The sequence below is a fragment of the Pezoporus wallicus genome, unplaced genomic scaffold (assembly GCF_028554395.1).
Source record: "Pezoporus wallicus isolate ANWC-B61680 ecotype Strahan unplaced genomic scaffold, APGP_CSIRO_Pwel_v1 contig_2348, whole genome shotgun sequence".
Lineage (NCBI taxonomy): Eukaryota > Metazoa > Chordata > Aves > Psittaciformes > Psittacidae > Pezoporus > Pezoporus wallicus.
In genome coordinates, this window is record NW_026636985.1 from 1029245 (window position 1) to 1049442 (window position 20198).

The 20198-nt window shown below is 48.9% G+C and overlaps 1 protein-coding gene across 1 annotated transcript; it reads left to right on the top strand.

The window, feature by feature from the left end:
• The first annotated feature begins 54 nt into the window (after positions 1–54).
• Positions 55–19246, top strand: CDS2 (CDP-diacylglycerol synthase 2). Its single transcript, XM_057402524.1, has 13 exons — positions 55–122; positions 11569–11711; positions 12662–12758; positions 13150–13247; positions 13892–14031; positions 14422–14480; positions 14986–15068; positions 15906–15993; positions 16358–16426; positions 17080–17232; positions 17518–17637; positions 18252–18355; positions 18931–19246. The coding sequence occupies exons 3-13, from the start codon at positions 12702–12704 to the stop codon at positions 19058–19060; spliced, it is 1101 nt and encodes a 366-aa protein (XP_057258507.1). The 5' UTR covers positions 55–122; positions 11569–11711; positions 12662–12701; the 3' UTR covers positions 19061–19246.
• Positions 19247–20198: the final 952 nt, after the last annotated feature.

Consider the following 20198-nt stretch of genomic DNA (forward strand, 5'->3'; position numbering starts at 1 on the left):
CGCGAAAGCCCCCGAATGGGCTCGGAACAGCCCCGGAACGGCCCCAACCCTGGGTCCAGCTGAGCGACCTGCGGCAGCGGCACGGCCGGGAGCCCGGAGCGGCGCGGGACAGTGAGGACAAGGTGGGCTGCGGGCACCAGCGGGGAGGCCTGCGGCGGGCGGGCGGGCTGTGAGGCCTGCGGAGTGTGAGGGGATCCGTCGCTTACTGCGCTTACCGGACCCTGAACCGCGATAGCCGCACAGCCGACCTCCGGAGAGCCTGAGAGGGGTGTCTGTCCGCGGCTGGGCACCCGGCCCTGCATCCCGCCTTTGGGAGCGTGGGGTCTGGGTGTAAACTGCGCTTCATGAGTACAGGGAAGGGTACCAGAGCTCGTGCAGGGCCTGGAGCACGAGGGTGATGGAGAATGGCTGAGGGACCTGGGGGATTCAGTGTGGAGAAGAGAAGGCTCAGGGGGGACCTGATTGCTCCCTACAATTGTCTGACAGGAGGATGGAGCCAGGAGGGGCTGGGCTCTGCTCCCCAGGAGCAAGGGATGGGACAAGAGGAAACGGCCTCAAGCTGCCCCAGGGCAGGTTTAGATGGAGCTGAGGAACAATTCCTTGCCCAGAGGGTGCTCAGGCATTGGAACAGGCTGCCCAGGGCAGGGCTGGAGTCATCGTCCCTGCAAGTGTGCACACACCGTGGAGACAAGGCCTCAGTGCCATGGGTTAGTGGTGGCCTTGGCAGCGCTAGGAAGCGATTGGACTGGATGAACTTAAAGCTCTTTTCCAGCCTGGTTGATTCTAAGACTTTTTTCTGAGTGGGGGTCACTAAACCCCTTAAGAGAGGCTTTGAGATTGCCCAGCCAACCTCCCGTGGGTGCCCTTCCCTACACAGGGATGCACAGGCTCCATCTGGACCTTCATGAGGTTCTTGGTTGCATTTCTCCAAAGAAGAGCTGTGAAAATGAAAACCTGCCTTTGTTGTCCTATAACATCCCCTCCATTCCAAACCCCAGCCCAGCTGGATGCTCTGAGCATGGCAGTCCCTATGTGAGCAGTGTTGTCACCCTTACCATCTTCATTGCCACACCTCACTGACCAGGAGAGGACCCTGAGGAATTAACCAGCAAGCAGAACTCTTTTAACTGGTACTGGCAGAGTCACAGAGAGCCAAAACTGGTGGGAAAAGTAGTTCTTAGCTGCATTGATGCTTAAGGCATGCACCTGGGGAGCAACGCCTTTAGTCGCATTATATGGATATCTCCTCTGTTAATGTGGGAAGGACGCAGTTCAGAGAAGCATGAAATCCCTAGGCAGAGATGTCTTTTGCAATGTTATTTCATGTTTAATGGAGCTTTGAATGCCAGGTTAATACCAGCTTGGAGCTGTACACTCAGAAGTGGGGAAGCTTTATGGTTGTCATGTGATTAGAGAGGGAGCTGGGACAGAAAGTGATGACACTGTTGAGAATGGGTCACTTTGGTGTTGATCGGAAGGTTCTGCCTTTTGCCTACCTTATCTGAAGCTGCACAGCACCCAGATTTACCATGAAGAGAGCCCTAAGATGGCTCCTGTTTTGTTGTTGTGGCAGGACCTCATAGCAGCCTTCCAGTATCTGAAGGGTGCCTGTAGGGATGCTGGGGAGGGACTCTTCATTAGGGACTGTAGTGACAGGACAAGGGGTGATGGTTTAAAACTTAAACAGGGGAAGTTTAGATTGGATATAAGGAAGAAATTCTTTCCTGTTAGGGTGGTGAGGCACTGGAATGGGTTGCCCAGAGAGGTTGTGAATGCGCCATCCCTGGCAGTGCTCAAGGCCAGGTTGGACGAAGCCTTGGGTGAGATGGTTTAGTGTGAGGTGTCCCTGCCATGGCAGGGGGCTTGGAACTGGATGATGATAAGGTCCTTTCCAACCCTGACTATTCCATGATTCTATGACAAAGCTGTTCTCCTCTAGATAAGAACGTTTGTCTCAGTTGGAGTTCACTTCGCTGCAGAAAACCTTCAGGGACTTCAATATTCCAGAACTTTTGTGGGAGTTGGAAGAGGTCCCTCAGTAGCTTGGGAGGACCGAGGCTGCTGAGCAGGGATGCACATTCCCTTGGCCAAGCTTCCATCTCCCTTCAGCTACTTGGGATGCTCCTGAAGGAGGTCAGAGGGCTGCTATTTTGAGTGCAATCCTGTTACTTCCAGGCAAATGGGCTTTTTGTAGAACCTTCTGAAGAGCTCCTCTCACAGTACCTTATTAATGACTTCGAAGTGTCTTTACTATAGAGAGGGAATATGAATTCCATCCTGCTCATCCTAAAGCAGCTCAAGTGAATTGCAAGGGAAAGAGACAAAGACGTTTCCAAGCACTGAAGAACACCTCTTCAGGTGCTGAACGTGACAGCTGTTAGCAATAGAAGGCAGTTATGGGAGGCAGAGAATTCCCTCAAACTCTTCCATTCGAGCCTGGTGAGAGCTTACCTGGTAACAGTGATCTTCAGTAGGAAAACCCTGCAGCGTTGTGCTTGCAGCTCTCAGCAGCAGCAGGTCACTCTTTATTCCCCCGAGATAATGCTCTTGTGTGTTTAGTGCTTGGGAAGTGCCTGGCAGAGCTTGGGAGTAACATCAGTATAAAGCCAGCGCAGCAGAATTCCCTGTGCACGTTGCATTGCTCGGTGGTCTTTGCTTGCCCAGCGTGTTGCTTGCAGGTGCTGCTGTCCAGAGGGGGGATTCCTGTTTCTGCTTGGTCATGCAGTTACCCTTGCCAAGGAAAATAGTTGAGCAAAGCATATTGTGGCCTGCAGAAACCCTGGTGGCTGTAGAACAGAGCTCTGGGTACAATGAAGGAGTTAAAATGAGCTGTAACCATCAAGGCTGGCTTTAAGATGAGGCCCGGAAAGCTGTGTTTTGTTCTTGTTCCCCGTGCTGGTGTGATAATGGCAAGAGAGAAGCTGGTTTCGCTTTCTGCTCCTCTAACCCTTGCACGAGGCTGCAGCTTTGTTTAGCTTATAACTAAAACTGCTGCTTCAGTCGAGACGCTTGTGCCAGAGCACTTTAAAATCGATTTCTGGTCAAACTGTTGTGCAACCCAGTCTTGGTCTCAAAGGAAACGAGGCAACATCTGTTTACTCTGAGCAGTGAACTCCCTCTGATTTCCCCCCCTGCAGAAAACCAGGCAGACTTGCCCTGATATGTGCTTGGTACCCGTTTCCTCAGCCCAGAGGACTTAGATGCTGTTAACTGGCTGCTTGTCTACGTATATCTGAGATTAGGTGGTCAAAACGAGCTCTAGTTTCTTGTTACCTTCTCCCTTGGTCTTTGTGTCACAGAATCATCAGAGACTGGTTTGGATTGGAAGGGACCTTAAAGCTCACCCAGTGCCAACCTCCTGCCACGAGCAGGGACGCCTTCCACTAGACCTCCTTCCTTTGCTTTGTAGGCTCACTCTCTAAAAGCAGAGGTCAGTGTGTGGTGTGCATCCCATTAAGTCGTATTTTCTCTTCCAATTTCCAAAGAGAACAGGAAAAGGGCAGAAGAAAATTGCTTCCTGGTACATGCAGAGCTCCTGAACGCTTCTGCTGGTTTAATGGGATTTCAGTATCATTTCTCAGTAGTGGTTTGTACTCTGTGTGGCTTGGCAGTGAGGACAGAGGGGTTTTTCCTTCTCCATCCTTCTTTTGCCAGAAGGTTGCCCTAGTAGTTGTCTGGCTCTCAGACAGGAGTGAAGTGTGTAAGGGTGAAATGCTTCCAAGGTTAATAGTTAATCCTTCACTTCCAAAGGATGAGAACCCTTGGTCTTTCCAGCCTGGTTTTGCAGTGGATCGAGGATGTGACTTTTTATCTGGCTTCATTAGCATTGTGTGGTACAAAACAGTGAAAGACTCTGAACTACCAAGCCTCCTGATTCCTTATGCCTCCAGGCATTTTGCAAGACTTCCTCAGTGATCTGAAGTGCTTTAAAGATGCTGAGCTGAGTAAATGCTGGATGTCTGAAAGCTGGTGCTGACAGCTGTCCCTCAGGCCTGCTTTGGAGGCTGAAGGGAGATGTGAACAGTTGCCAGGTGGATGCAGCAGCTCTGTTGTTCAGGATGTAGAGAAATACCAGTGCAGATGCTCTGAAGGTTTAGGCAATTGCAAGTCCTGTTACTGCCCAGGTCACAGGAGAGCTCCAAGTAGTTGGGAGTTTGTGATAACAAGGTGAGGACCAAACCCAATTAAACCACTGCAGTGATGCCTCTCTCCATCTTCATCCGCAGTAAGAGAGGCAGAAGTCCAAGACCTTTTCCAGACCCACCCCAAAGGCTTATTTCTTTTTAATAGGCCTTAATGTTATTTTAGGCTTGATACCAAGCATCGCTTGGCCTTTATTCTGGATAGATGCTAGCAACTTCAGCTCTGATGAGAGAATGCATTTTGGCCTCCCTTGCTGTTTGATGCTCAGCTTTAGAGTGCCTGCCAACAGGAGTGTGTTGTTATCCCTTACTGTTGATTGTGCTAATGAGGAACGGGGCTGATTGCCTTTCTAATGGAGCTCATTACAACCAGCTTGCAAATGCAGTACCTGCAGCAGCTTTTGGCCTGCCATGGAGCTGGTGGAAGAGCTGCAGGCTGCTCGCTATTCCCTGTGGATGGTGTCTGATTTGACCGCTCTCCAGGGGGTTGGAAGTGGATGAGCTTTAAGGTCCCTTCCCAAACCACTGTAGGATTCTAGGATAGAGACAGGGACTCTGGATGCTCAGGTTAAACCCCTCAGGCACACATTGCTTTCCCATTACTCAGGTCTTTGAATAGTTCAAAGCTAGCTTTTGTTTCCTATCCTTATTAATGACCAGATGATTTATTTCTGTCTGGTCAGGAGGGCTACACAAGACAAGTGTCTCTTGACAGTATGTGGAAGTTGCTGTTACCTCCAGCATGTGGCTGACCTGTTTTCTGTAGTGTTCCTGCTGGGTCTTAGTGGATGTGGGAGCTTCTTCCTAAGGTCCCTATTGCTGCAGTGGCATGTCCTTGCTCCTGACCATGTCTTGTTACTGTACATGGTAAGGTCAGTGTAGCGCAGGGTGGTGGAGGGAGATGTGGCACATCCACAGCTCCTGATGGATGCTGGTGCTGCCTTTCCCCCCCCCCCCCCCCCCCCATGTTGGAGGCTGAGGTCAGTGTCAGTGCTCAGACAAGCTGCTTTGTATGTGAATGGTGTCTCTGCTTGTGCTCCTGAAGCCCTCTGCTTGCCATGATGTGTGGGTAGTGGTGATTCCTGGGAAGGCAGGGATGTTTGGTGCTGGGAAGAGGGAAGCTGTGATGTTTGCACTTTTCTTCCCAGCAGGGAGGAAGCTGAGGACTGATTTCACTGCCTGTCAAGCACATACCACACATTAGGTGGTAAGAAAACTGATTTATCCTCCTGCCTGCTTTTAATAAGCAGTGATTGGCACCAGGGGTAGACCCGCCTTGGAAATACCTTCCTTAGGAAGGGTTTTTACATGAAGATACAGTTTTTCCAAGCAAATCACTCTTTCCTTTCTGAAAGAAAAAGCATATTGCCACTTTGTATCTGCCAGGACACCAATATTCTTTGTATTGGCAGAAAATTATTACTGTGCCTGTCAATAGCTCTCTTGTTTTCCCCTACATGTGGTCTGTGTTAGCATGTGCCCCTTCTGGTGGTCTGCTTCACTTGACTTTTCCCTGATTTATGTTTGCCAGGGTTATAAAGGGCATGAAGAGTCATAGATTTCTCTTTAGAACAAGCCTGGAGGTTTATGATGGTAGCTGTGACTTCAGGAAACTATTGATTTGGGTTCCTCAGGGTTACAGCTAATACTGGTCCAAGTCCCACATGGCTCCTTTCCTTGCGATGTTCCAGTGTGAATCATGCGCCTGCTGCCGCAGAGCTGTTTGTTCTCCCTCTTCTTCCTCACAGCAGATCACAATGTCTGTGCAGAGCCACAGCTTTGGGGCAGCCTCTCCCAGACACCAGTTCCAAGAGGTACTTCAGAGCTTTACTTCCTTGTTTCTGTATGTGTTTTCTCTGTCTATGCAGGGACAACAAAGTCTACCAGTGGGTAAATGCCACGTAGCAGAGGGATGCCAGTTAGACACAGGAGAACCCAGCACTGAAGCCTGTCTCCATCATGTGCTCCAGAGGGGGAGGCAGGTTCCTTTCTTTGCAGTAGGAAATGCTGGGGGAATGCCAGAACCAGCAACCTATTGTACACAAAAGAGACCAAAAATAGCTTCTTGAAAGGACTTGGAGCCTGATGCATTTACCTTCTTGATTCCCTGGAATGAATGGATGCCAGAGTGGGTGCTGTGCTGAGGGTTAACTTGTGCTGAGTGAGTCAGGGATATAGGACTTCACATGACTCATTCTTGCTGACACTGAGATCAGGCTCTTTTATCAGGCTGTTGTGCTCCATGCAACCCCTGCATTCCTCCCATCACATCCCGCTGGTGAGCTGAGCTTGGTTGCGATCAGAACAAAGCAGGTGGCTTTGGGAGTATGGGATGGGGATGGGAGTTTTCTGTCTTTCACCCTTTGGAGCTTCTGAACCTAAAGAGAATATCTTATAGTTAGGATATATCTTATAACAGGATGAGTTTTTGCCTTGGTGGCTCTGTCTGTGGTGGGTTTACCTGTGGCATGGATCTGTTGGAGATAGGAAGGTGCCAGTGTCAGTAAAGCACTAAAGAAGGGGCGATGGGAATGGGGCAGACAGTTTTCCCAGCTGTAGGAATTAAAACCACTTCTGCAAAACATGGAGATCTTCATAAGTGAGACCGCTGGGTTTGTATCCATTAGACTAATTATACTGGCCTTGATCCTGCAAATGTGCTCAGGGGTGAGAATAGCAGAGGCTTTAGTGCAAATGGTGCCTGTTGTTCTAGCTGTCAGGTTTATTGCCCGAAGAAAACAACTCTTTCTCTCTTGAGCAGTGTAATTAGCATCTTCCATCACAGCTTTTGGTTCAAGTCTGGCAGGAAGTCTAAATAAAACAGCAGCCTGCTTCAAGAAAGGTGCACAAATACAGGGTTTTCTTGAATGAATTTCATGTGCCAGCATCGAATAGTTCACTGTATCTCTGTATTGGGCTGAACATTTTTGGCAGGGAGATTACTGCCTTGTTTCTATGGCAACTGAGATCATGTCATGGATACTTGGACATAAAACCCCATGTGCTCACAGCTTCGGCTCTGAGAGTGCCAGTTAAGCTGTGAGCACAGATTTCTTCCTGCATGCTTGCAGGAGTTCAGTTTCAAGCAAGCCAAGACAACTCCTTTCTCTGTGCATCTTTCTTTAGGGTGATTAAATACTTGTTTGCAAATGTTACTTGGATCTACTGGTTTCACAAATACAACAAGCTAGTGGGTATCTGGCTTTTTTCCTCTGTTCTGGTTCAGGGGAGAAAGAGCCCTCACAGACATCAGTGGGTTTTACTGTTTCTTCTCATCATGACTTGTGTAAAAAAAAATGAGTTATGATAAATGGACATTGCTGCTTTGGTTTTATCCCTCTGCTATCTGATTCTTTAGGTTGGGTATAAGGCCGAAGCTCTTCCCTGTGAGGGTGTTGAGGCGCTGGCACAGGGTGCCCAGAGAAGCTGTGGCTGCCCCATCCCTGGCAGTGTTCAAGGCCAGGTTGGACACAGGGGCTTGGAGCAAGCTGCTCTAGTGGAAGGGGTCCCTGCCCATGGCAGGGGGCTGGGACTGGATGAGCTTTAAGCTCCTTCCCAGCCCAAGCCAGTCTGGGATAAGAAGCCTTCAATAACAAGATGATAAATTGAAGAAGGAGCTCTGGGCTTGCCTATGGTGCTGGACAGGCGAATTTGCCCAAGAAAGCCCTTCAATTTAATAACTCCACATTGGTAACAAAAGCCAGTAAAAGCTACCGCATCTGATTGTGTTCAAATGGACTTAAAGCTTCCCCTGTAAAAGAAATGGAAAAATAAAGGCAGATTCCAAGGTAACTGGAGGGATAGATTGATTCACTCTTACTAAGGGGTTTTAATTGTTTCCTAGCTCTGCATCATGCACATAGATTTCTAACATCCACATTTGCAGTGAGTGCTCTGCCCTGCTTCTGCCTGGGAGGAGAGAGGCAGAGGGAATAGCAATGACTGTACTAACAGGAAAAAATTGGTGTGGGAGAGGTGTAGTAAGAGAACATGCACAGAAGCAGCATCAGAAAACTGGTGTTTGTTAGGGGAGGAGCAGAACTGGTGATAGACCCCCATCTCTTAGCCCCGGCTTCTCTGAAATGCTGCTTGTGCTGGCACTGTGAAACGTTCTGTTTGCAGTCTATGGTTTAACAGAGCTCAGACCTGCTCTTTGCAGAAGCACTGATTCTGGAATGAGCTTATATACTCACCAGTGATAGCCCTTGGCAAGCATCACTCGCTGTGCCTGCTTGCTCCTGCAAGCTGCTTTGCACAAAGCATGGCTCTGATGATTATCCTTTGGGATGGGGATCTGTCTGGCTTGGTTGCAGGACTAGTGAGGCAGCAGTGGAAACATGCAGTGCAGAAGGTGTTATCAAGGCAATGCCACAGCTGGATTAAGTAGCCTAAACCAGGGCACCTCACACTGAGGCTTAAACAAGTTATTTAGCATGCTGCTCAGCTGCTTCAATTGGTGATTTGTAGGCTGCTGGTTGCAATCTGCATAAAAGGTATAAAAATAGTGTTGATTACTGAGTCCTTTCCATAGCCTATATCTGGCATAATGTCCTATATAATCTTAACACTCCATTTCAGACAGAGAGCTAAGCAGGGAGAAGAGCTGAACCCTGACACAGCTTGGTTGTTTTCAGAGTGAAGGTGTTCAAACACACGTTAGCCCTCACTTGGGTGAGTTCTTCCAGCAGGGCAAATGTTTTCTTCCACCTCCCATCAGGCTTAAATTAAGCAAGAGATGGAGGAATGAGTCCTACACTCAATATTGACCCCTAACAGCATCCCTTTATCTTGACACATCTCTTGATCTTCGTCTTTGTACTCTGAAATAAGTGGTGTTGTTTGGAGCTGTGAGGATTGAGTGTTGCATGACACCACTGAGGAGGAAGTGGGATGAGGGGAGCAGTGGGATGCGTGTGCTGTTGGACCCATCCAGTGAGGCTTTGCTCCTGCTCTTGGAGACCAAAACCCTTCAGTGTCTCACTGAAATCAGGCAGTTGATGATGTGATTTACAGCCATTCCACTGCAACATCAGTGCCTTGCAATGAGTGGAAGAAACCATCAGCTGGGCTGTGGCAACTGTTAGATTAGCTTGGTTGCAACATCAAATTCCTCTGCCTCTTGAGCTATGTGGTTGCTTTCATCCTTCATGCTCTTGGCCAAGAAGGCATCAGTGCTCTTTCCCCTTCTTTTAGCCTCTGAGTGCTTTGTGAAACTTCTGATCCTCTGGGCTATAGGCAAGGAATGATTTGCACTTTGCCTTGCAATGTCAGTGCTCTGGGGAATAAAATGCAGGGATGCTGCCTTGGATCTGCTTCCTTGTTTCAGTGCTTAGGCCTTTTATCCAGGGAATAAAGGTCCTTTTAAGGCTGGGAATTGTGCATGAAATAATGGATACTCGGACTGCATTAGAGACCTGCTTGAGGTCTGGGGTTTTAGCCTATACAGGTAATGATGTCTGCCCGAAGTACCCAGCCGCTTCCTTGTCCATTTGATTTGGAGCAGTCACATAAAGTTTTCTTCTTCAGACATCTGCAACAAGAGAAGAAAAGCCCCATTTCTTAAGCAGAATCTAGAAGACCAGAGGAGAAACTGAGTTTGGGCAGGCTGGAGCTGAAGCTTTTGCTCTTACTTGGGTTGCCCACAGGGGAATTCTGCAGAGAATCCTTTTGGAGAAAGTGTTGCAATGAGAAGCTAATACAGTGCTCTGATTTCCTCAAACCTGCTAGAGAGCAGGGCCCCTGTGCTGTGCTATAGGATGCCAAACTCATGATCTTCAGGGAGTCCCTGGCAGTGCTCAAGGCCAGGTTGGACACGGGCTTGGAGCAAGCTGCTCTTGTGGAAGATTGCCCTGGCTGTGGCAGAGGTTGGAACTGGATAAGCTTTAAGGACCTTTTCAACACAAATCATTCCATTATTTCCAGTCTTTTTGCTTGCTGCCATATGGATTTGATCTTCATGCTCCCAGCTACATGGCACTAAATCTCTCTGAGGTCTGAAGGTCCTCCAGGTCAGTTAAAACCCAACTAAAGCAAAGCCAAGCTGCACTGCTTTGCCAGCTCTCCAAACCCACATAGGGGCTGGCAGAGCTCTTTAGTTTTGCTTTCCTCTTCCCTTCCCAGCAATGGGAATGGAAATGATGAGTGCAGGGCAAGGTGGGAAGAGGTAGCACAGGATGTCACTGGTGCAGTGGCCACTGCTTCACCCATCCCCACAAGTCATTTCTGACATGACCATTGTATTTTTAGCTGCCCCCACCTGATGGTGTCTGACTGGTCTGTTTTAAGAACCTGGCCTGCAGCCATTGGTGTGTTACAGATGGGGAAATAATTCTCTTTCCCTGCCTTAAATAAGGGAGCTACTCAACTCTTACTGCTCTAGTGAGCTGCAACGTGGTCACACCAAACCAGCCCCGGTGGCTGCTTGGTTTGGTCCCTATTTCCAAGCACAGAGCAGTGCTGCCTGGGAGCCCAAAGGGATGAAGTCTCTGTGCAGAGCTCCCAGCTTGGCTCCCTCCTTGTTTTTCCTGCTAGCATGCTCTCCTTTCCGGGAGTTCTAAAATAGCCCATGGGCCGAGGCCAGCTCCTGATGCACAAGCGCTTCCCTTGGGAGCAGCGTTTTCCTTCCTTGCTGTAAGCTCTGCCAGTGAAATGAGGGGGAAATGGGGAAGTTTGGGTTCATCCTCTATTTAGGAGCTGAACCGGATGAAGAATCTCCACTGGAGAGGAGGCATGGGGCTGCCTGGGAGCCAGGAGGTCGCTTGTAATCCTTTCTCTACCACTGGCCTTCTGTAACCTGCTGCCTTGCCTGTATTTATTTACCTCCTAACTACAGGCCTCTGCTCTGAGCTCAGTGCTGGAGCAGTACAGGGGGTGCGGAAGGCACGGGTGTTTCTTTCCAACACATCAGGCCCCTTCTGTGGCCAGAGGGGATGGTTGGGTGCGGGTGATAAGCCATGCTCTTCCTCTTCAGCTATTTGAGGATGGGCTTGGTGGTATTTTTAGTGTCTGCCTGTGAAGTCAGCCTTGAGCCTGTCTGCTTGGAGGCCTTCCTTTCTAATTTGGGCAGGGTTGCATACTTGGAGATCTGCCTGGGGACTGGGGACCTTGTAAGAATTCCTGCTAACAAGCCTATGTCTCCCAGGCACTTGGAGATGCTTATTCATCAGCTGTGAGGGATCTGTACCTGTTCAGAGGAACAGATCCTTTTCTCTGGTTGCTCCTGAGACTGATGGAGAGTGAAATCCCATTGTGTCTGTCACCTAAACCACTTGATGTTGTTTCTCATGGGTATAACCCTGTGTAATACCTGCAATATTTGCTTTCCTCATTCGTGCAGAAACAGAGTGGTGGTGTTGCATCCAATGGGCTGGTCTGAGTTCCTTCAGAGTGTACCTACTAAGGCTCTTTGTCTCTCTTTAACTTGCAGGAGTCCGAGTCTGAGAACAAGCTGGATGGAGAGACAGCATCAGACAGTGAAAGCAAATCCGAGTTTGGAGGATCCCCCCCGGTGCCAACATCAGATGACACTCCAGAGGTCCTCAACAGAGCCCTCTCCAACCTGTCCTCAAGGTACCACTCACTGAGCACCATCTCCCTCTGCTGCCAGGGTCCCTGCATGGTCACTGGGGCTGTCCTAGCCCCAGCAGCATGGTGGTGGCTGCTGGAGGCTGAAGAAGCTGCTCTCAGAAGCGCTGTGTTTCCCTCCCTGGTATGCAGGAAGGTGCCCCTGAGCCACAGGAAGCAGAAGATGACGGTGACAGTGCTTGGGAGAGCAGAGCTCTCAGGGGTGCTGTGGTGGGAGAGGTCCCAAGAAGAAACTAGGAGTATTCTTTACAGGCTGCTTTGGGGAGGAAAACATCTTATTTCTGTCATGGGAGAAAGTGTCTCTGCTGGGTGTGCTGTGGGGATGGTAGAGGCTTGAGGCAGGGTGGTGGGACCAGGTTGCCCAGAGAAGCTGTGGCTGCCCCATCCCTGGCAGTGCTCAAGGCCAGGTTGGACCTAGCTTGGAGCAAGCTGCTCTAGTGGAAGGTGTCCCCGCTCATGGCAGCGGTTGGAACTGGATGAGCTTTAAGGTCCCTTCAACCCAAACCATTCCATGATTCTGTGATTTCATGGTCTCCTGGACAGTAGTGAGGGTGCAACACACCAGAGCACATGTCTGCTCTTGAAAAAGGGTGTAGAGATGGGTAATGGTCCCCATTTTATTTGAACTTATCATGCAGCTTGTCCAAGGTGTGTGAAACCTGTAGCTGAGCAGGAACAGACACTCTCCCATCCCATTTCAGTGCCCTGGGAGATGCTCTGCCCCTGCATGTAGTGAGGGGGAGACTGAATTGTACTGCAGCCTCGCAGCTGCTGCAAGCAGGCCTTCAGTGGGTCGAGGCCTCTGCAGCACTGAAAGGAAACCTGGGGTTCCTAGGGCTTGTTTCCTTCCTGTGATATGCAGAGAGCAGCAGTGCTCTCCTGCTTCCTTGCTTTGGTTTGACTTTCTCTAATGTCTTCCCTTCTCTGTGGCTTAGATGGAAGAACTGGTGGGTAAGAGGCATCCTCACGCTGGCAATGATCACCTTCTTCTTCATCATCATCTACTTGGGACCCATGGTCTTAATGACAATAGTAAGTGCTTCAGAGAGATCCTGGCACTCACAGTGGTCGGGGCAAGGTTGCTGGGGTGGGCAGCTCAGAGCTGAATATTGTAGAGGTCCTTTGTCCACTTGCTGGATTTCCTCTGTGGAGGAAACCTGGAAGGAATCAGTGACTGCCTGCCCTGATGGGCAGCATATGGTTGCAACTGAAGCTAACACCAGGAATTGTTAGGAACCTCCTGCAGAGGAAAGGGGAGGGAAAAGCAATATGGGCAGCTTCCCATGTTGGATTAGGAGACTCTGCCAGACTGGTAGCAACTGCTAAAGTACCTTTTGCTGTACACATACATGGCTTTTTATCTCCCTGAGGAAAGAGGTGTTTAACCAACATGTGTGAGATCTTCTGCATGTCTTTTGTGCAGGTGATGTGCGTCCAGATCAAATGTTTCCATGAGATTATCACTATTGGCTATAATGTGTACCACTCATACGACCTGCCCTGGTTCAGGACGCTCAGCTGGTGAGTAAGGGGGCTTCTGTGCCACAGTAATGCTTCATCTCCTCACAGATCTTCTGGCTGCCTCCAAACCGGAGACCCTGGGATTGCTCTGTGCTGACCAGGGTCATCTGGTAGCAGGTCTTGTCAAAGAAAAGCCCCCGTAAGTCTTGATAGATCAATATCTTGAAAGAGCCTGTCTGGATAAAGGTTGTCCAGAGATTTTTGTCCCATGATCTGTGCAAGGACCAGCATTGACAGGCATGATCCTTTGGAGATGGACATGGGTGCTCAAGTGAGACGGGAGTTTTTAGGTGAACACTAGGACTTAAGGGCTGGGCAGAGGGCAGGCGCAGCGCTTTGGGGCTGCACAAGCTGCAGAGGCCTGTTGAGGAGTGCCACCTAAAGGCAGAAAGTCTTTGTGCATCAGGAGCCCAATTCCAAGTCTCTTCCCTGTGGGACCCGTAGCAAAGCAGAGCTGAGCGCTGCAGCCACTGGTTCAAATGAAGGTGGGATTCCTGAACTGCAGGAAATCAAGTTCTGATGTCACTTGAAGCAAACCTGTTTGCAGTGGGCCAGAGCAATAGGAAGACCTCAGGGATCAGTCACTTTCTGTCTCTCTAGAAGCCTTTTGGGGTTCTGCTAACGAGGGTCTGCATCCTTCCCAGGTACTTCCTGCTCTGTGTAAACTATTTTTTCTATGGTGAGACTGTGACAGATTATTTCTTCACCCTGGTTCAGAGGGAGGAGCCCCTGCGAATCCTCAGCAAATACCACCGCTTCATTTCTTTCACCCTCTACTTAACAGGTAGGGACCACGTTTTCTCTTGGTTCGTCTTGGCTGGGCTGGAGGGGAGAAACCTCCTTGAGCTACCCTTGTCCAGAGCCTTGTGTGCAATGCAGTGTCCATAGCAAGTGATCTCTGCTCTTCAGTGATGCTGTAATTTGGGTGCATCGTTGGAGTATCTCTTACATGAGGCTCTGTATAAGAAAACTCCATTACTCCATATGGGTCAGCCAAGCTTGATTGCTAATTGTCCAAGTATTACTTATAGGCAGTGGTATTTTGTGACCTCCAAAGTAGTTCATCTTCCCACTCCCCATTGCTGCTCCCTAAGGAGCTGTGTCATAGTGAAATAGTATTTCTTGCTGTTGAAGATGCATTCCCACCATTTGCTATCCTTCTGTCTCTCATCAGGTTTCTGCATGTTTGTTTTGAGTCTGGTGAAGAAACATTATCGCCTCCAGTTCTACATGGTAAGGTTAAATGCAGGGCCTGCCTGCCCCCACTTGGAGGCAGAAGGAATAATGTAGGCTGCTTGAAAATCCTCTGTGGAGGACTAGGTGTGTGCTGGTTGTGCATTGAAATGCTGCCTGGAAGAAAAGTTACTGTGAGCAGAGGGTAGTTTTAGGAAGCTTTCCAGTTCATTCAGCACACAGGGGTATGGCTTGGATATCTGTCAGTCTCTTCTTATATTGTCAAAAGGCTGAGAGGTGTGGGATGAGGGTGAGCTAAAGAGTGTTTGGTCTAGCAGAAGTCTTCCCAATGAAGGTCACCTCTGGGCTTAAGCTAAAGTATGCCCATAAATTACTGCTGGTGACTTGTCAGCTCTGATGGCCCTGGGTGTTTGTCGTGGTGAAGGTGCATGCTAGACCTGCACGTCTGCATGAGCTGCTCTCTGAGGTGTAGCATCTGATTGCTAGAGCATCACTGCCAGTGATGTGTATGGCAGTGTCTAGTGCTTGCTGTCTTCTCTTCCAGTTTGGATGGACCCATGTGACGTTGCTAATCGTTGTTACCCAGTCGCACCTCATCATCCACAACCTGTTTGAAGGGATGATATGGTGAGTTGCTGTGTGTTCCACGTTGCTTTGTTTTCTGCAGAACACTGACCACGTTTTTTGAGTTCAAACTGTTCTACAAAAACTGAATGGCCAAGGAGAAGGTGCTTTGTGTGAGGAGCTGACCTGTTCAGAATAGAGAGACTGGGACCTCTTCAGCATAGGACTTGCTTTGAGCTACTTGAGCAGTTCAGGGAGTTGTTGTAAAGAAGCATCTGGACATTGCTGTGGGGTGCAGGGACCTATTAAGCAGCGTCAGGCCTTTGTAGATGCTTCCTTTTGATGCCCATCATTTGCTAGATGTGGGTAAGTGTTGCTCAGCACTTGATTTGGGGCAGTGCTGGCAGTACCATGTTAAAGCAGCACTGCGAAAGGAAGATGGCAACCTGCCACCTTACTCCAGCTGCTGTGGGGAGGGAAAGCCCCTTTGGTGGGATTACCACACCCAGCAGGGGCAGGAGCTGATTTTGGCCACTTTAAGACTTCACGTTCCTCTGTGTGTCATAACCATCCCAGGAGACTTTGGAAGCTGCCTGCTTACAGCTAAAATGCACCCTTCAGGGGTGAGGGAATCTAACAAGGCAAGTATATAACAGCATGTCATATGTGGAAAAGAAAATGGGCTTAAACCAGGCCATTTTGGCTTCTCAACCTGCTTTTTAGTCCAGAGCACTAGAGTAACCCCCAAGATTCCCTAGGAGCTTTATGTGGCTGCTCCTCACATTGCATTGCAGCAGGAGGTGTTGGTGTGATGGCACTGCAAAGCATCTTATAGAGCTTATTTGAGTCTTGGAGTTTTATCTTGGCACTTCCCAATGGTTTGATTCTTCTCCCATCCAGGTTCATTGTCCCAATTTCCTGTGTGATCTGCAATGACATCATGGCATACATGTTCGGGTTCTTCTTTGGCCGCACACCACTCATCAAGGTTTGGAACACTTTGGGGGACAAAACACCCATTTTTGCCTTCTTTGGGTCTTAGCCCTGTGTTCCCTCATCTTCAGTTTTATGGCTGCTTGTGGGTCTGAAGCAAAGCTCTAAATTAAACTTGGTCTTTGAGGCTGTAAAGTTAAATCATAGAATCACGGAGGTGGGAAAAGACCTTTAAGGTCACCAAATCCAACCGGGAATGAATGAACCATGTCAGACCAAGATGTTGGTGTCAGCTTCTGACCAAACTTGTTGGCTGGTGGCACTGATTTGTATTGCCTCAGCAATTCCCAGGGGAGGAAGGGCTCCAGAGGTGTGTGGAGATGTATGGTCTGTGATTCCTCCCTTTCCTTTCTCTGCAGCTCTCCCCAAAGAAGACCTGGGAGGGGTTTATTGGAGGATTCTTTGCCACTGTTTTGTTTGGATTGCTGGTGAGTAGCAACCATGGAGCTTCTTCCACTGTTCTCTTCCCTTGATAGGTGTCCTGTCTAAAAACTGCAGCCCAGCTTTAAGCACTCTGGGCTCTTGCCACAGACTTCCCTTTGCCCTGACTGACCAGGATTTGAACTGCCCATGGCTTTGTGTGGATGCTGCAGATGGAACAGCACTGCAGATGGAACAGCACTGCAGGAGGTTTTTAGTCCATTTTAGACCCTGTGACACGTTCATTACAGTAACTATCCATGACATTTTCTCTCTGCTGCTGTCAGATGGATGCTGTGCATCATTTCAAGGGCTGTGTAGGGAACAGAGCACTCAGAATATTCTTATCTGGTTTTATTATGATCTGTGTCTGCTTGGTTCTGTCCTCTCAGCCCAGGGTTTCCTGTCTCAGCGTGTCCTTATGGGGCTCCGAGCACTGCTTGTTGAGCAGATGCGCTTACTAAATGGAAATGCTCACTCTGCCTTTAGCCAATTAGTGCTTCTCAGGAGAGTAATCCCCTTACTGAAGCTGGGAGCATGGCTCCCTCCTTGCCTTGTCCCCTTGAGTTGCCTTTTCACTTGAGATCAGCTCTGCCACATTGCTCAGGGAAATACTAATCCTGTTTTCTCTTGCTGTGTCTCTTTTCCTCTCTCCTGGAAGCTGTCCTATGTGATGTCAGGGTACCGGTGCTTCACCTGCCCTGTGGAGTTCAACAATGACACCAACAGCTTCACAGTGGACTGTGAGCCATCCGAGCTGTTCCAGCTACAGGAGTACAATATCCCCGTGGTGCTGCAGTCCGTGGTGGGCTGGGTAGGACTCTCTTTGCTTATTGGATCTTACTTATTGGGATAGGAATTCTAAGAGACCAGGGCTTTATTTTGATGGTCTTCGAAGAGACGTGACAAGGGATGGTGGTACAAAAGGGGGATTTTAGTGGTGCTCTGTGTTGGCTGATGGCCCAAAGAAATCATCCAGAGTCCGGTGGGACATTAAACTACTTGAAACCCAACTGACCTAAAGCCTGGAGAGCAGAGAAAGAGGGTTAAATGCTGTTCTGATTGAAAAGCTCTCTCTGACATGATCTTCTTTCTGCAGAAGACAGTCCGGATGTACCCCTTCCAAATCCACAGCATCGCTCTGTCTACTTTTGCCTCTCTCATCGGGCCATTCGGAGGCTTCTTTGCAAGTGGATTTAAGAGGGCCTTCAAAATCAAGGTGAGAATGGTGAAGGTCCTTTCCGTTCTAGAAAGGAAAGGCTGAATGGTTGCTACCACTCTAAATAGTCCCTGTGCTCTGAGGAGTGGCAGGCTGGGCACTTTGGGAAGGGATGGGAGGTTTGCTGGGTCACAGGGAAAATGCTGGAGCAGGATCAGGGGGTTTTAACTGAATGGGGAGGGACCTTAACATTTCAGCTGGTATTTGAAATGCTGCTTTTGTGCAGATCTTGAGCTAGAGGAAGAAAGAGCCAGTCAGGAAATTTTGCAATCTGAGGTTTCCCTTGATGTCTTGCACTCTGGCTTTATGTCTAAACAGTCTGTGTTCCGTTAAGATGCCTTGAAAAGGCAAGATGGGGTTGCAAGAGATAAACATTGGCCTTCCTTGACCTTTGAGTGACAGATCTGAGTTAAGCCTTGATGTCCCTCAGGCACTGGTGGTCTTCCTAAAGGAGCGACTTTTAAAACCAGGGGGAGATTAAACAAAATATCTTCTTAATCTGGCTTTTGCCTTCTGGAGAGAATTACTGCAGGGGTGTGTGTCACACACAGAGGTACTAATTCAAGTGCAGGGCATTTAACACTGCTGAATGTGCTCCCTTCTGCTTTGCACAGGACTTTGCCAACACAATCCCAGGGCATGGAGGTATCATGGACCGCTTTGACTGTCAGTACCTGATGGCAACCTTTGTTAACGTGTACATCGCGAGCTTCATCAGGTATTTAATGCTTTGTGGGGAAGTCTGGGGGCTCTCAAACTTAGGAGATGTACAGGCTTGTAGTTAGAATCATAGAATCACAGAATGGTTTGGGATGGAAGGGACCCTCAAAGCTCATCCTGTTCCAACCCCCTGCAATGTGCATGGACATCTTCATCTACTTCAGAAACCACATCCAGCCTGGCCTTGAATGCTTTCAGGGATGAGGCATCCACCACCTCTCTGGGCAACCTCTGCCAGTGTTTTACCACCCTCATTGTAAAGAATTTCTTCCTCGCATCCAGCCTGAATCTCCCTCTTTTAGTTTTAAACCATCAGCCCTTGTCCTATTGCAACAGGCCCTGCTGAAAAGTCTCTTCCCATCTTTTTTATAGGCCCCTTCCACAACGGACAATGCTCTTGGAGCAGATCAGGTTTGGGGTTGAGGTTTTTGTTACAGTTCATGATCCTGTGCTTTCTGAAGCCATTTCCACACCTGAAATGGAGTTAAGCTCCTCGGGTAGACCTGGGAAAGGAACAGAGATCATGGAGATTTAGCAATGTGACTCACTGCTGATGATGCTTTTGTGTTTCAGAGGTCCCAACCCAAGCAAACTGATCCAGCAGTTCTTAACCTTGCGGCCAGACCAGCAGCTCCACATCTTCAACACACTCAAAGCACACCTTGTTGACAAGGGGATATTAGGTCGCTTGGAGGATGCATAGACAGTGGTGATTGGAACAGGACTGAAAACAGACCCACCTCCTCGAGGAAATTCCTGGCTCACCTGATCTCAGACAATAACAAGGCCTCATTTCACTGTAACTTTTCTTCCTTTCTTGTTAAATGTTTGCATTTTGGGGTGTTTTTTTAAATAATAAATTTCTATAGCTTTGGTTCAAACGAGCAAATCTTGGGTTTGTAGCTGAAGAGGAGCTCAGAAGCACTGTTGGGTGAAGTAGGAGGGTATGGCTGTCCTCGTGGGCTGGTCTTCACCTCACTGCATGTGGGCAGAGCTGAACTTCTCCTCTGAGTGTGTTTCTGCAGGGAATTACACCAGTGTTGGCCGTACGTGTGTGAAGGTGAAGCCATGCAGCTCCTGTCGGGCCAAGCTGTGGCCACGATGGCAACTCTGGGATCATCCTTTCTCCAGTGGGAACTGTGAGTGCAGTGTTCATATCCCCAGACAGCCACGGTCCTGCTTGTGTGCAGTCTCCTGCAGCCTGCACGGTGAGCACGAGGCTTCCCTCATTGGAAGAGGATCTTGTTCTAATCCAGCTGTATTTCTTTTGCCCAGCCAGGCACTTGCATCTGTGTTCACTTGCTGCTGCTTGCAGTGCCTCTCACACCCCCCCCCCCCTTCTGGCTGATAGTTTGGCAAATAAGAGTTTTATAACCAATTAAACCAGAAAGACTGAGGAAAAAGAGTCAAGAACCTGGTAGTTGCTTGTGGGAATGTGGGAGGTTCCAATTGCTTCAATACTGAATGGAGTAAATAAGGTTTGAAAGAACATTGAAATGCCATTGAGTAATTCCTGCCAAGTAAAGCAGGAACAACCCTTTAAATAACTTGGTTCATTTCCCCCCATCAAATAACCTTTAAGCAACACTGAACCACACTTTGGTTGGAAACCCCACACTGGGAGATAAATCTGGGGAGCATATTCCTATTGTTCCTTCTCCTGCAGTTGCTGGTTGGGGCTCCAGCACCCCCTGGAGCTCTCAGCTGGGTATTTTGGTTTCCTTTCAGGGATCATGTCTATCACCTGTTTGTTACTTGAGTTCTAGATGTCGTGCTGCTGAGTTGATCATGGTCTATGTCGCATTTCAGTCTGGGTTCATTTACCTGCAGGCTTCTGTCCT

What these genes read in the sequence shown, in the direction of transcription:
- CDS2 (XM_057402524.1), top strand. Translation starts at nt 12,702, where the DNA reads ATGATCACCTTCTTCTTCATCATCATCTACTTGGGACCCATGGTCTTA. An exon ending in CTGTTTTGTTTGGATTGCTG is followed by an intron (nt 16,427 to 17,079) that starts GTGAGTAGCAAC and finishes CTCTCCTGGAAG; the next exon opens with CTGTCCTATGTGATGTCAGG. An exon ending in TGCAGTCCGTGGTGGGCTGG is followed by an intron (nt 17,233 to 17,517) that starts GTAGGACTCTCT and finishes TTCTTTCTGCAG; the next exon opens with AAGACAGTCCGGATGTACCC.